The 14,232-nt window shown below is 41.7% G+C and overlaps 1 protein-coding gene across 3 annotated transcripts; it reads left to right on the top strand.

The window, feature by feature from the left end:
• The first annotated feature begins 169 nt into the window (after positions 1 to 169).
• Positions 170 to 7,063, top strand: ythdf3 (YTH N6-methyladenosine RNA binding protein F3). 3 transcript variants are annotated; one of them, XM_006794566.3, is made up of 6 exons: positions 170 to 357; positions 456 to 698; positions 1,134 to 1,158; positions 1,362 to 1,441; positions 1,555 to 3,210; positions 6,002 to 7,063. In XM_006794566.3, the coding sequence occupies exons 2-6, from the start codon at positions 675 to 677 to the stop codon at positions 6,023 to 6,025; spliced, it is 1,809 nt and encodes a 602-aa protein (XP_006794629.1). In that variant the 5' UTR covers positions 170 to 357; positions 456 to 674; the 3' UTR covers positions 6,026 to 7,063. The 3 variants fall into 3 exon arrangements, with proteins under 3 accessions (XP_006794629.1, XP_087702259.1, XP_006794630.1); XM_087846133.1 differs by having other exon boundaries at positions 170 to 698; XM_006794567.3 differs by lacking the exon at positions 1,134 to 1,158 and having other exon boundaries at positions 170 to 698.
• The last annotated feature ends 7,169 nt before the right edge of the window (positions 7,064 to 14,232 follow it).

The raw sequence follows: 14,232 nt of genomic DNA, 5'->3' as shown, positions 1-14,232 counted from the left end.
TAACAGAAGTCACATGGCAAAAAAGGAAATATAACATAAAAGTAACAGAATACTATGAAAACTAGTAAATGTACTACTTATTAACGTTTATATGCGGGTTTCACGCATGCATCCAGTGCTCGGGGTTAGCAGATGAGCGCTAAGCTACAATCAGTGAAGCAGTGTGTCTATTTTACTGCGGGTAGGGGTAACAGAGGGGGTGACACTACTGCGGACATGGTAGCCGAGAAGTTGTTGTGACCGTCATGTGAAGTGTCAGTTTGTAACATGACTCAGAGCGTCACAGGCGGAAGGTCACGGAGCAGCAGAACGGAACGGAAGCGGGAGTAAAAAGCCTATCCGCCATTGTGGAATATGGTAAGGGATATTCCAGTAAGGCACTAGTCAGTTTGGGCTTGACTGATAAACACCATCTGTGGCAGGATCGGACACGTTAACTGACGCCCTCTCCGCAGACACAAAGTCGCCGTTTGTAACAGCCAAAAGCAGCGAATCGTCGTCAGGATCTGAGCACGGCAGGAGGACAGGAAAAGGGAAAAAACGCCGCCTTGTAACGTTAACAGAGTGATTGGACAACCGTAGAGACGAGCCAGCAAAGCACCAAAGTGCAGAGAGGGAGAGAGAGGAAGCCGTGGACAGTCTCACAAACAGCCATCAGTTTCGGTTCCTGGAGGATGTCTGCGACCACCGTCGATCAGGTTCGTGTGTCGGAAGCGGAACGGTGCTACGGATTTAGCGGTGCTGCGGAATGAAACTTTGCCGACAACAGTTTGATCTGGCTCGGCAAACAGGCTCCAAAGTCTTTGATGTGTGATAGCTATTAGCTGTAATGTAGGCCGACTGTACTACTAATCAACTCTAGCTGTAGCCGGGTGGGTTTGCCAATGCGGCACCGTTTACTGGATGTCAGAGCGTTTGACATCCGGTCAATAACACGAAGCAACCTGTAAATGTTAGCATCCGGGCTGATGCTTCAGCCTGAGGTTGACTGGATCGTCGACTTATATATTTATTTATGTAGGGATACAGCCTGCTCTGTCAGTGTGCGTGTGTTTCTTGTTTCCTGTCGTGATCTGATACTAGTCTCATTTCTCATTTCTTTTTTTTTTTTTTTGTATGTATTTTTTCCTCAGAGACCTAAAGGACAAGGAAATAAAGGTAAGGCTTTATACTGTGGCGTTTCCAGTGTGGCACTGCAGGCTGTTTTCATGTCCAATTAGCTACCATGCTATTCAAAACTGCAGCTTATTTATGTTAGCCTTGTTTACTTTAGCTGCTGAAAACCTGTGAGTAAAATGTTTCTGATTACATCTTTTTTTTCTGAATTTCTCGTATTGAATGTCCCTTGTTTCTAATCTTAGTGCAAAACGGATCAATGCATCAAAAGGATGGTGTAAATGATGATGATTTTGAGCCTTACCTAAGCGGCCAGACAAATCAGGTAAGGAGGCACACGAGTACCACGTATTATGGACAAATGACTTACACACAGAATTTTCTTGCTTGTTTGTTGTCACTCTGTATAACCTGTGACTTATTTTTTTGGCCACACAGAGTAACAGCTATCCACCAATGTCTGATCCCTACATGCCCAGCTACTATGCTCCATCCATTGGTTTCCCTTACTCTCTGGGGGAGGCTGCTTGGTCCACAGCAGGAGACCCACCTATGCCCTACTTAACTACCTATGGACAGATGAGCAACGGCGAGCCACACTTCATCCCTGATGGTGTTTTCAGTCAACCGGGTGCCCTGGGAAACACCCCTCCCTTCCTTGGGCAGCACGGCTTCAACTTTTTTCCGGGCAATGCAGACTTTTCCACCTGGGGTACTAGTGTCTCTCAGGGCCAGTCCACACAGAGCTCAGTCTACAGCAATAGCTATGGGTACGCCCCGAGCTCACTGGGTCGAGCCATCACGGACGGACAGGCGGGCTTTGGAAGCGACACCCAGCTCAGTAAGGTCCCGGTGCTGAGCAGCATTGAGCAGGGTATGACGGGGCTAAAGCTGGGTACAGACATGGTGGCAGCTGTCACCAAAACTGTGGGCTCACCTTTAGGAGGCACAGCAGGTATGAGCAGCATGTCGGCCAGCAACCTCCCTCCGTCTGTCAGCTCCTCTGCACCTAAACCCGCTTCCTGGGCAGCTATTGCCAAGAAGCCGGCCAAACCACAACCCAAGGTCAAACCCAAAGCCAACATGGGGATAGGGGGAGGCGCTATTCCCCCACCCCCTATAAAGCACAATATGAACATTGGTACTTGGGATGATAAGGGCTCTCTGAACAAGCCCCCATTAGCTCAGACTATGATGCCCCCCCAGCCTCTGGTGCAGCAGCCTCTCCTTGGTCAGCCACAGCCCTTACTGCAGAACCCTTTACCCCCTCAGCACCAGCACCAGCCCCAACACCAACACCAACACCAACCCTTCCAACTCCAATCTCTCCAGTCCCCTCAACACCCCCAGCCTCTGCCCCCTGGTCCTCCACACCTGCACCTTCCTTCCCAACCCCCTCAGCCTCTTCATCAGCAACAACCCCAACAACCTGGCCCGCCCCCTAACCGCTGGGTGGCTCCGAGGAACCGTGGCGAGGGCTTTGGTCTTTGTGTTGGAATCCCACCGAGTGCCTCCCCTTGCTCTGGAGAAGTGCACCCAGTGCTGGAGAAACTTCGTGCCCTCAACAACTACAACCCCAAAGACTTTGACTGGAACTTGAAAAATGGGCGCGTTTTCATTATCAAGAGCTATTCAGAAGATGACATCCACCGCTCAATCAAGTACTCTATCTGGTGCAGTACAGAACATGGCAACAAGCGCCTGGATGGTGCTTACCGCTCCCTGGGCAACAAGGGGCCCCTGTACTTATTGTTCAGTGTCAACGGCAGTGGGCACTTTTGTGGCGTAGCTGAAATGCGCTCACCGGTGGACTACAATGCCTATGCAGGCGTCTGGTCTCAGGATAAGTGGAAGGGCAAGTTTGAGGTAAAGTGGATTTTCATCAAAGACGTGCCCAACAACCAGCTGCGTCACATCCGGCTGGAGAACAATGACAACAAGCCAGTGACCAACTCCAGGGACACTCAGGAAGTGCCTCTGGAGAAGGCCAAACAAGTGCTTAAAGTTATCGCCACTTACAAGCATACCACCTCAATCTTTGATGACTTTGCACATTATGAGAAACGTCAGGAAGAGGAGGAGGCTCTGAGGAAGGTGAGATAATACATGCTTTAAGAGCCCTGTCCTCTGTAAATATCTTGTTTGCATGTGCCAAGGTAGTTCAGTTTTATCGCCCTTTAATTCAAAGGGAGGCTAACTTTCACACAGTCACTGCTGCAGGCTGTTGTCAGACTGTAATCAGCTGATCTTGTTCCACCTGCTCAGAGGTTGTAACATCCTGTTGCTGAATGAACAGTCTGCTGTAAATGGTTCCCAGAGGCCTGTCAGCAGATTGACATGGCACCATTACTCATAAGCAGGCTCAAGAAAACACTGGTTTCTCATCAGCCATCTCATGCTGCTGAGATTGCGACGATCTGCCCAAATGGAGCTGGATGCATTAAGTTTTCCTGAAATAGTCTAGATTCCTGGCATTCCTTCTGCCAGACAAAGGCAGACGTAGGCTCCGATCTTCCTTTGAACACCGAGCCCCTGCTCTCCACTGGCTCCTCATGCTTTATTAGCCTTTACCAACATAAGCTCCTGGCCTACAAACTGTCTGCAAATTGCCACGGCACAGTCGGCGCAGTTTGCCAGGAATATGTATTCTAAAAATGCACGGTGAGATTGTAAGTAAAAACGAGAAAAGCAAGCACAGAATAAGCTTCTCATTGGGGAAACTAAAATATGTTACCGTGGTCATAACAGTGGTGTACCACAAATGTAGTGAAAACTCTGTGGGAGGCTGCTGCTGTGGAAAAACATCAGCCAAAAAGGCAAACAACATGGTATCACTGATAGCTCTCTGCTGCATCCATTCTTAGATTCACCGGTATGCTAATCTAATAGCGTTTAGAAACCTACCCCATCCCACGACCCACTCCCTTCTTTTCCACCTACTCCCCCACTACTGGTGCTCTATTGATGCTATATCGGCTGCTCACAGCTGACCTTGTTAATATGCGCTGGGTTACTTTCTCATAAATATTTCAAGTCAGTGTTTTCAGGCTTCTGAAAACAACCTGTCAGTGGAAAGCCAGTTTCATCCTGCGTTCTGCTTTTTGTATCCCTAACCTCCTACATGACAGGATCGGCCGAGTGAGGGCTCCGCCTCCTAAGGCTGACAAGGTTAATTGTTCTCTGTTGTTTGGCCAATCCTTCCTGAACTTTGAGAGGTGTCAAAGCAGCACAGCTACCTGCACAAGAAACACCTTCGCAGAGTGTTTTCTTTAGAAGTAACTTTGGATCTAAATGTTGTTACAGGATTTGATTAGCATAACTAATTTGGTAATTAATACTCAGAGGGAAGCCCCTTCTTTCCTGTGGTGTGGATGCTCATAACATGATGGGATGAATTCCACTCAGCTGTAATGCTCACAGTTGTGTGTGCCATACATAATACATTCCCCAGTCTTAGCTGATTGTTAAGGTGGAAAACCCTTTTTCTTACTACTTTTTACTAAGAAATGAATTACACGCTTTTTTAAAATTAATGTGACCCCTTTTCATGCAGCGATATAGACCTATAAGTCAAGTCTAGACTACATTTTGTGAAGCTTTCTGTGCTAAGAGCTCCTCTACTGGGGATAGAGTTACTCTGGGGCCTGGGTCTCTGTGGGTTTCCCAGAGCACTGATATGGACACCTTCAATGAGGTCACTACTCCGACTGAAATCTGGAGAAAACCGTCAGCCTCTGGGGGTTATTTTGACTCCAATGCCCCACTCGCATTTTACCTATTTTAGTGTGTCTTTACCAACTCTTCTAAATCTGCGACACACCCTTGTGTATTTGTTTGTCATTACTCATGTTTTGTTGAGTATTGCTGTCTGGAACTTGGCTTTAGAGTTATTACTACAAGCTGAGTGTCGTTGCTTCAGTCTCATGCCAGTATAAACATATCTCATTATTTGGTTAGTGCATACCTTAGGTCTTCTAAAGTCATTTTCTCTGTGTTTGTCTTACAGAGGACACTCACTCGCTCGCTGTCTCACTTATTTTTCCACCAAACACCAAAAAGCTCAAGGCGTTTCTTACTTCAGTGACTGATTACTTTGCCTGCCAGTGTATTTTAAATACATCAGCATGCCAACTATAGATCACTAAACAGCAGTATGTGGTCTTTAGCCCTGTTTATAGAAGATTTTGTTTTGTTATTTGTTAAATTAACCTTTTTTTGTATCTTTCAGGATTTTTCTGATGTCTTTAAGTGAAGCTTTGCTTGTATTTGTATGGTTTACACTGGATTTAACAAAGTGTGTGTATACAGTTTTAGTATTCTGCCACTAACCTTTAAATATTTGGAACAGGAAGCCAAACTTTACATTTAGGTGATTTCTTTATAAAGATGCATAAACACTATACTCTTAAACACATGCGCTCTGGTAATTATTCTGTGGCAATTTTCTAACACACATTATAAAGAATTACTTAAACTCTTACTTAAAGTCAAGTATTGCTTATATATGTAGCATTCATATTAATTTGTATGTGAAGAAATGAGATTTGCTGACATGTTCAAAGGCAGTCCTTTGATACATGCCTTCTAAAAACTGTATTTTATTGTATTTTAATCTCTGACAATCGTGATTATTAGTCTTTTGACAGACCTATAGGGCTTGACGTGTAAGTGTTACTGAGTGTAATCCCAACTTCTTCGTGCGCAGGAGTGCATCTACATGTTGACAATATAGATGATTTTGGCTTCAATATATCTTTATTCCATTACGAAAAAGGGATGTTGCACTTTTTAGATGTTTGTTTTTTCTCCCTTGCTGCCCCAATTCTGGTACAATCCACTGATGATCTCTTTCTGTTTTTGTTGTTCTTTTTTTTTCCTTTGCTAGGAGCGCAATAGAAATAAACCGTAACCTTCAAGCAAGCTGTCTGCTAGAACTGCAACACTAACGATGTAGGACCTTAAATCAAATTTGCCTAACGACAAGGAGGAAAGGCTTTCGCAATCTTTCCGCTGAAGATGACAATGTATCTGAACACTTGAACATGACCATAGTTGGACTCATCTGTATCCGTTGACTGGTGCATCAAACCCCGTGTTCCTGTCTCACAAGAAAAAGAACGTAACCCACAATGAAAAACTCTGTCTTTAAAGCACTTTCGAGTCCTCAGCAGCCTCTACCAATACCCTTAACTCTCTAACTTTGTTCTTCTTCTTTGATTTTGTTTGTGAGCAACTAACTGACTAACCCGAGTAGTCAGATGATTTCACCAAGCTTATTTGTCCTTTTTTTTGTTTTAAATGCCTCAAATGTTTGGGATATTGGGGAGCTTCATCAGGCCCGGAAGACAATTAAATATGATATGTATAAATTAGTCTTGTACTTGAATCTGTATTCAGCCATCTGATCCTCGTCAGACAGAGGCTGGCATTGACAGGTGGGATGAAATAATTGAGAAGCAGCCACAATCATGCCAATCATAGGATGTATCCTCCATCTACCTGTTTCCATCCTTTCTGCATTTGTTTCTGTGTACCAAAAGATAACAATAATGCAGCAGGCTGGCAAGTGCTGGCTAGTGCACATCTTTGGGTTTTTTTGCCCCCCACCCCCTTTTTTCCTTGTGATTCTCTCATTCTGAAGTGCATTTGTCTGAGGAGAAAGCTGCTGCTGCTGCTGCTGCTGCTGCGGTAGAACTATCGGCGGCCTTCGCTGGCCCCATGGTTGACTGTCTTAGCTCTGATGTTGGTGTACCCTACCGTACCTCAGGCACAATCCGACTGTCTGTCCTCAACAACTCTTAGCACTTTTGGGAGAACCTCCACATCAACACCTGCTGGACTTGACAGAGATTTCTCCAAAAAGGCAAGACATCAACTGCAAGGATGTGACAGTTTTCTCCTCTAGGTAACTCACTAGCTAAATAAAAATTACTCATGTTTAGCGAAATCACTGCTTTTTGTGTCTTTTCTTATATTTGCCTCAACATGTGTACACACTGTGTTCTGCCTTTATAAATAATGTTTTTCAGTATTTAATGCATTCAATAATCTTAAAAAAATCCACAAAAGCCCCTTACAATAAACAAGTACAGTAGCAGGAACTCTCCTTTCCGCATCATTCCCGCTTATTCTTCAAAGAGGTCGGACAATATGATTAATTTAACAGCCAAGGGATGTCTGGATATATATATGACGGACGCATGAGGCAAGAACCCTGCCTAAACCGTGTCAGTTAAGATCACACAACACATGCACAGTATAAGAACCAACACTGGAATGTATGAGATTGGCTTCATTGTAAACCAGGTGCTACAGGCTGCTCAGAAAGGTGTTCCAATCATCGCTTGATACACCCAAAAGAAAAAAACCTTCAAAACACTAAAGGGAAATGCATGCAGAAAACAAATAACAGATAAAATACTTTACTACTCAACTATGAGTTCAAACTTTGAAAGCATCAGCATTCAGTTAGTGCAACATGAAATCAAACACTGAAGTTAAGCTCATGATCTCATTTACTTGTGATAATGCTAAAAGGTCAATGAACCAAATGCATTTACTTCTGCTTTGCCCACCCTAAGTTACTTAACACTGTGGGTGCAAATATTGAGTTTTTTACTCCACATTTAAGATATAAAAAAGACTTAGCAAAACTAAGAATGACAACCAAAAAATTACAACAAGCTTAACAAACACAGGCAGATTAAAACCCTTTGCTATTCTGTCCAAAACAGTCAGTTTGTGGTTAGTGCACCTTGTCATAGTTTGAGTGTTTGTGGCTTGTTTATAGCTATACTAGAGAGACTTTTCAATTCAGTTCAGTTCAATTAAATTTTATTTATACAGTGCAAATCACAACAACAGTCGCCTCAAGGCGCTTTATATTGTAAGATAGACCCTACAATTATGCATAGAGAGAAAAACCCAACAATCATATGACCCCCTATGAGCAAGCACTTTGGCAACAGTGAGAAAGAAAAACTCCCTTTTAACAGGAAGAGATCTCAGACAGAACCAGGCTCAGGGAGGGACGGCCATCTGCCGCGACTGGATGGGGTGCAGGGTTGGGGTGTATACAGTAGTTGTGTATTAATTTTTTTTCTTCTTTTCTCACTCAAGAACTGAACTATAACAGCTAACACTGACTTGACCAACCATGAAAGTAAAATTATAATAAGTATATTTATCTTCGGTATGTTTAGTAATTTGGAGTATTAATGCTTTTACACTTTACCTCAAAAGGGATTTTGCATGTAGGATTTGTACTTTTACATCGTTGTTTCAGTTTTTCCTCCACTGCATGCAACATGTACCCTGTCAATATTAACCAGGCACTGTGATCTACAGAAATAAACATTTCAGGTCTAAAAAGTCCCAGTTTCAACAACACAAACATGCTGGTAGATTCATGCTGTGCTACAAGAAACAAGGTGATGCACTCATTATGAATGGTTACAGCACAGATCAGTGAGGGCTGCAGCAAACCTGACATCAATTCCATTTCACAGCTTTGGGGTGAACTCGAGACTACATCTTGCATGACGTCCAGTGGTAGAAAAAGTGCTCAGAACTTTTACTTTAATTGAAGTATTAATACTACACTGTAGAAATATACTGTTGCTTGTCATGCATTAAAAGTTTGACTTCAATAGAAGCCACAAACTGAGATCCAAATGCTACTGAAATGTACTCACCTTTACATCCACAGTGACCAAAACAAAAACAAAAACAACAACAACAACCCCAAAATACAATTATAACTCGTCAGCAATAATGCTAATGGTAAAAATTAAAGGAATTTCTACATAAGTTCACCTCTTCAACATCTGTCAGTACTACCTGGACCATGTATTATTCCCTACATGCCTATATGTTATCAATACAAACAATGGCATTAAGAAACAAAGTTTTAAATAGTTCTATATAGCAGTGTTATTGCTGTGACCTCCAGATCAATCTATTGATCTTGAAGGAGAAGTCAAATGTGACATATTTTAAGTCTTTATTTGATACGTTCTATATGTTTCCAGCGTACACCACACTCTAAGTTATGAGGGTTTTGTCAGTTTTCTACAAATAAATCAATAAGTTGACCTTAAAGACTTTGGTGGATGTGAGCCAAATTTTAATGGATTGTCAGCATCAGAGTATCGGTGGACATTTGGGAAACCTTGCACCTGCATGTTAATAGATAAAAACATACATTCTTTTTTGACTCTTTGATATGAAAAGATGAACTATGCAGAATTAAGCTGCAGCTTTATCTTGGGCCCAATTATTTCCTTTATCTTATGGCTTAAGTTTAACTGCGTTTACTATAATCGATGAAATGAAACTGTCACAAAAAAATGTTAGTTTCTTTCAATGTCTTCTCCACTAGAGGGCGCCATCACATCACATTCTTCCAAATGTTCCCCCTGCTCTGCTACCAAGACATACTACAAAGCCTTTCCTGTAAGCAGCAAAGCCCTCTTTCTTCTCAAGCCCTCCTACTCCTACAGACACAATTATACCAGGATGAGAAGCACTTGTTGTGCTTCCACTGCTTTTTGGAGCAATTAATGGCTGCTCACCAAGCTGTGCAGTGAGAGGTGGGGTAGAGAGGAGCGAGAGAAAGAGGATGCAAGCGGGGAGTGAGAAAAATCCCCCTTTATGTTTGTCAAGGAGGAAGAAAGGGCTGTAATTATAACATTGTAGGCTTTGGATTGCAACTTCTCTCCTCTGTGTGTTAATTTGTGCCCCCATCAGGTCTTTGCAGGCAGCTTTTGAAAAGACCACACTCTTCCTGCCTCCATTTGTCTGTGAACACAACAGACAAACTAAGCGGGAAACTCATTATTTATTCGCCTCACAATGCCCTCACAATTACTACTTGGGTGTGATGGTGCACAAATTCTTAAATATGCAGAAACCACGAATTTAATTAGAGACCTCTGATGTGTTGTTGATGTAACCTTGCTCATTTAACTGATGAAAAGTGCAGCAAAACCACCTCTTTCTCCGCTGTTTTGTGAATACCACACATCTGTAGCTTTTAAATAAGTAGGATTAAACAGAGAAACATATGCACTGCAGACCCACTCCTCTTTTGGTTCTGTTTCAATGGCTTGTCATGTTGTACTTATCTTTTAAGGAGTCAAAGTAGCTGGTTAATGACTTCGTCACCCTGCAGTTAATTTGCTCCTATCCACAGTGGTCAAAGCTGGTCCAATAAAATGCCAGGCAAGGTTTCTATTTATTTATCTTTTTTCTTTTTTCAAACTATCAAAATGTCCTTCTGGAGAGAGATTCTGTCGAGTGAAGATGAGAGAGAAGAAGCAGCATCCACTGCTCAGAGAGCTGAAATGCCTTTGAAGTTTCAGTCACACTGAAGGCTCATCAACACATGGCTCAAGGCAAGGTTAGGGCAAGTCTCAGGGTTGGCACTTCCTCGATGTTTTGAAGTTTTTCATACTCTGGGCCAAGGCATGTCACTCAATACGTCCTCACAGAACATTAGTCCAATTGATGACTATGTTAACTGACAAGCAGTTGATCAGAGGAGCTTGAAATCATTCTTTATACATATTTAGATGCTACCAGTTAAAAGTGGCGTAATGCGAGAGCATCAACAATTGCAAATGTCAGCGGCGTCCCATTCAAAGCCGTGCCGAAGTTTCAAGGTGTTACTCAGCAAGCCAAGTGAAATAATCAGCAGAGTTTTATTTCCCATTTGAGAAAGCAGGGTTTTGACTGACAGTAATGTCTAAGTATTCTGCCTGCCCTTTCCCAAGGTGTCTCTGTTGCCATGGTTATATCATTATCAGAGAACTGAAAGTAGAGACTGAGCATTTTGCCCAACACAATGATATAATGTAGATGTGAGCTGAAAAGACTTTATTACCGCTCACAATGAAAAAATAGACATGAGTCATTTGCAGTCTAATAGTTCCTCAATATTTTTTTTGTAATTGAGTTAATGCAGGTGTTGAATAGGGTCAATAATTATTAAGGAAATTACATTTTGATATGAAAAGATCTGATATATCACGTTTCGTATAGACTTGTTATACCTGTACATGTACTTGGAGCAAGGAATAAAAATTCAAAGGCAAGTTATGCAATGCATTGTGGTTAGTGTTATTATCTCTCATGTCCACAGGGAGGCACCATCCATAACAAGGACAAACAGATTTAAATCTACCTCTACAAGATGCACCTGACTTTGATATGCCCTTTTAGATATTGCTAAATGACGCTGCTATTAAATGTACCTCACTCGACAGTGTGTTTTGGTCAAAGTGTGGCTTTTACTGCACAAAATGATGAATGTTTAGACACTATAGAAGCATTCAATGGTCCTTTTTCATATCAGACCTTTTGGCTTTCATAGAAATACAAAAACAGTATTGCATTTAGTTGATCCCAACCTACCTGGTCCTGTGTGAAAAAGTAACTGCCCCCTAAATCTAATAAAAACGAATGCCAGCCTTGGCAGAAAGAACTGCAATTAAGCATTTGTGATAACTGGAAAGAGTTTTTCACATCACTGTGTGAGGAATTCTGGCCCACTCTTGCAAAATTGTTTTAATTTAGCCACACTGGAGGGTTTAACTACGTCACTTCAAAACCTTTCCTTTGTTTTTGTTTTGAGACATTTAAAGGTGGACTTGCTGATGTATTCAGATCATTGTCCTGCTGCTTAGCCCAAGCGAGCTCGAGCTATAGGACATGAATTCTCCTTCAGGATTTTCTAGTATAAAGTGGACTTCGTGGTCCCATCAATTATGGCAAGTTGTCCAGGTCCATAAGCAGCAAAGCAGCCGGAGACCATCACACCACCACCACCATGTTTGACTGTTACTATGATGTTCTTTTTATGAAATGCTGTGCTAGTTTTAATGCCAGATGTAATGACACTCAAACCTTCCAAAAAGCTCAGCTTTTGTCTAGCCAGTCCACAGAATAATTTCCAAAATATCTGTGGAATACGACTTTGAATACATCATCATCTACAGTACATAATATAATTAAAAATATGTTAGGATCTGAACTAATCTCACAATACAATGTGCACAATACATAGGACTAAAACTGTAATTGGATTTCTGTTAGCATTAAAACCAGACACGATTCTGCCCTGGAAAATAACTGCGCGGGCTCAGCAACATTTCCAGAAATCACTGTCTGTAAACACAGATCACAAATTCAGGTTAAAGCTCTGTCGTGTAAAGAAGAAGCCATTTGTGTACATGTTCCAAAAATACCGCTGTCTTCTGAGACAAAGTGGAAAACTGATATATGGTCAGAAAAATCAAAATTTGAAAGTAATTTTGGAAAACATGGATGCCGCGCCCTGCAAACTAATGAGCAGAAGGACCATTCGGTTTGTTATCAGCACTCGTTTAAAAATCCTGCATCTCAGATAGTATGGGGATGCATTAGTGCCTGCAGGAAAAGTCAGCTAATATTTTTCTTAAAATGGTACATTTTCTTAGTTTAACATGTGATGTTTTCTATATTCTATTGTGAATCATTTTTTGTGAGATTTCCAGGTCACTGCATTCTGTTTTTATTTACATTTGACGCAGTGTCACGACATTTTAGGAATTGGTGCTGTAAGTAATTTAAACTTAGGCTGGCTGGCTTAAAAACTTTAACACAGCAAAACTAGCAAGATGGAGAGAAGTTCTGTGAGGGAAGATGAAAACAGGAAATAAAAAGGAAGAAAAAAAACTCCAGTGAATTCCCTGTTCTCCGTAAACCCATGTGACCCTTTGATTTTTCAGACTTTGCTGATTTGAAAGGTTTTTCACATTGACACCAGAGTGAATGAAAAGGAATATTAGATGAGCTCATTAATTTGTGGGTGGTATTGCTGATGATATTTTGTGCATGCTGACCTTAAATGATAAATGCACAAGAAATGCAATGAAATATATGATTCTGTGAAATATGTACTGAAGAAATGTAGTTTATATGCACTTGATTCAACAAATAATGTAAATATCCAGGAAAATCAGCTAAATATTTAATCTTGGCAGCTTATAAGCCATTTGACAATATGGTGTACAGCAGGAAGAAATAATTAGGTATAGGCTAGTGGGAGGTTTAAGATACCACAGCTTGTCAGACAGCCTTCAAAAGGATAACGACCTAACACTGGCAAAAGTTTTTCATGGAAATCAGACGACATGAAGAAATCAAGAAACAGCAACCCACTGTGGACAAGACAACAGAACCCCTAAAATTTGCAGAAAGATGCAAATGTGAATATGCTGAAATTCATTACAGATAAACGAAAGCAAAAAATGCACATGGCAATGGCAAAAAGGAGTTCTGTAAAAGGATAAACAACCATAGACACCAACCAGGTGTAGAATGCAGAAAGTGCATAATCGAGGCTTTTTTGGTGCCATATATGATTGAGTGAAACCAAAGAACCAGGAACACTAAGTAAATGCTGAATTTGAAACGTTAACCAGCCTTTAATCAGGACACTGCTGCAGACATGGGAGCCATTTGAGATACTGTTTAAAAGCACAATGTTAAGAGCATGGCATTGGTGCAACGTGAACTATAACCATCTAAAGGTAAATGGACAGTTCAGATGAATAGAATAGAACAGAATAGAATACAAGACAGCAAAGTAAGTGTAGTCTGCCTTGACAGAAATCAAGGGACTGCAGTTATGTGTCAAGTTGACAGTATTCAGAAAATGAGGTTGACATCAAACAGCTATACACCACGGTCTTCACAGGCCTCGAATGCCTGCAGGGGGAGTGTAGAATTGAGTTGAGGAAAGGAGCTCAGCGCTTTGTTAATGCCACGTCAGGTGCCACTATTGTTGATTGACAAGGTTAAGGAGGAACTAGAGTGGAGAATATGGGCCCGATAGCCCAGAAATTGGTCCACAGGTAAGGTTCTGGCATGATTAAACCACCTAAATCAATGTGCCAGTAAAGATCTGTCCAGAAATGACAGATACAGATGGTGTTAGGATGATAAGGAAAAACACATCACGCAGATGACCTCCTTATCTTTTGGTCACCTTGTAAAAAAAACATCACAACAGTCAACACCAATTGTTTTGGTTGAAAAAGTCATATTCCTAGTTTGAGGCACTGGTTCATAATG

Source organism: Neolamprologus brichardi, chromosome 9 (assembly GCF_056152115.1).
Source record: "Neolamprologus brichardi isolate AB-2024 chromosome 9, ASM5615211v1, whole genome shotgun sequence".
Lineage (NCBI taxonomy): Eukaryota > Metazoa > Chordata > Actinopteri > Cichliformes > Cichlidae > Neolamprologus > Neolamprologus brichardi.
This window is presented reverse-complemented; position numbering and strand designations above follow the sequence as displayed.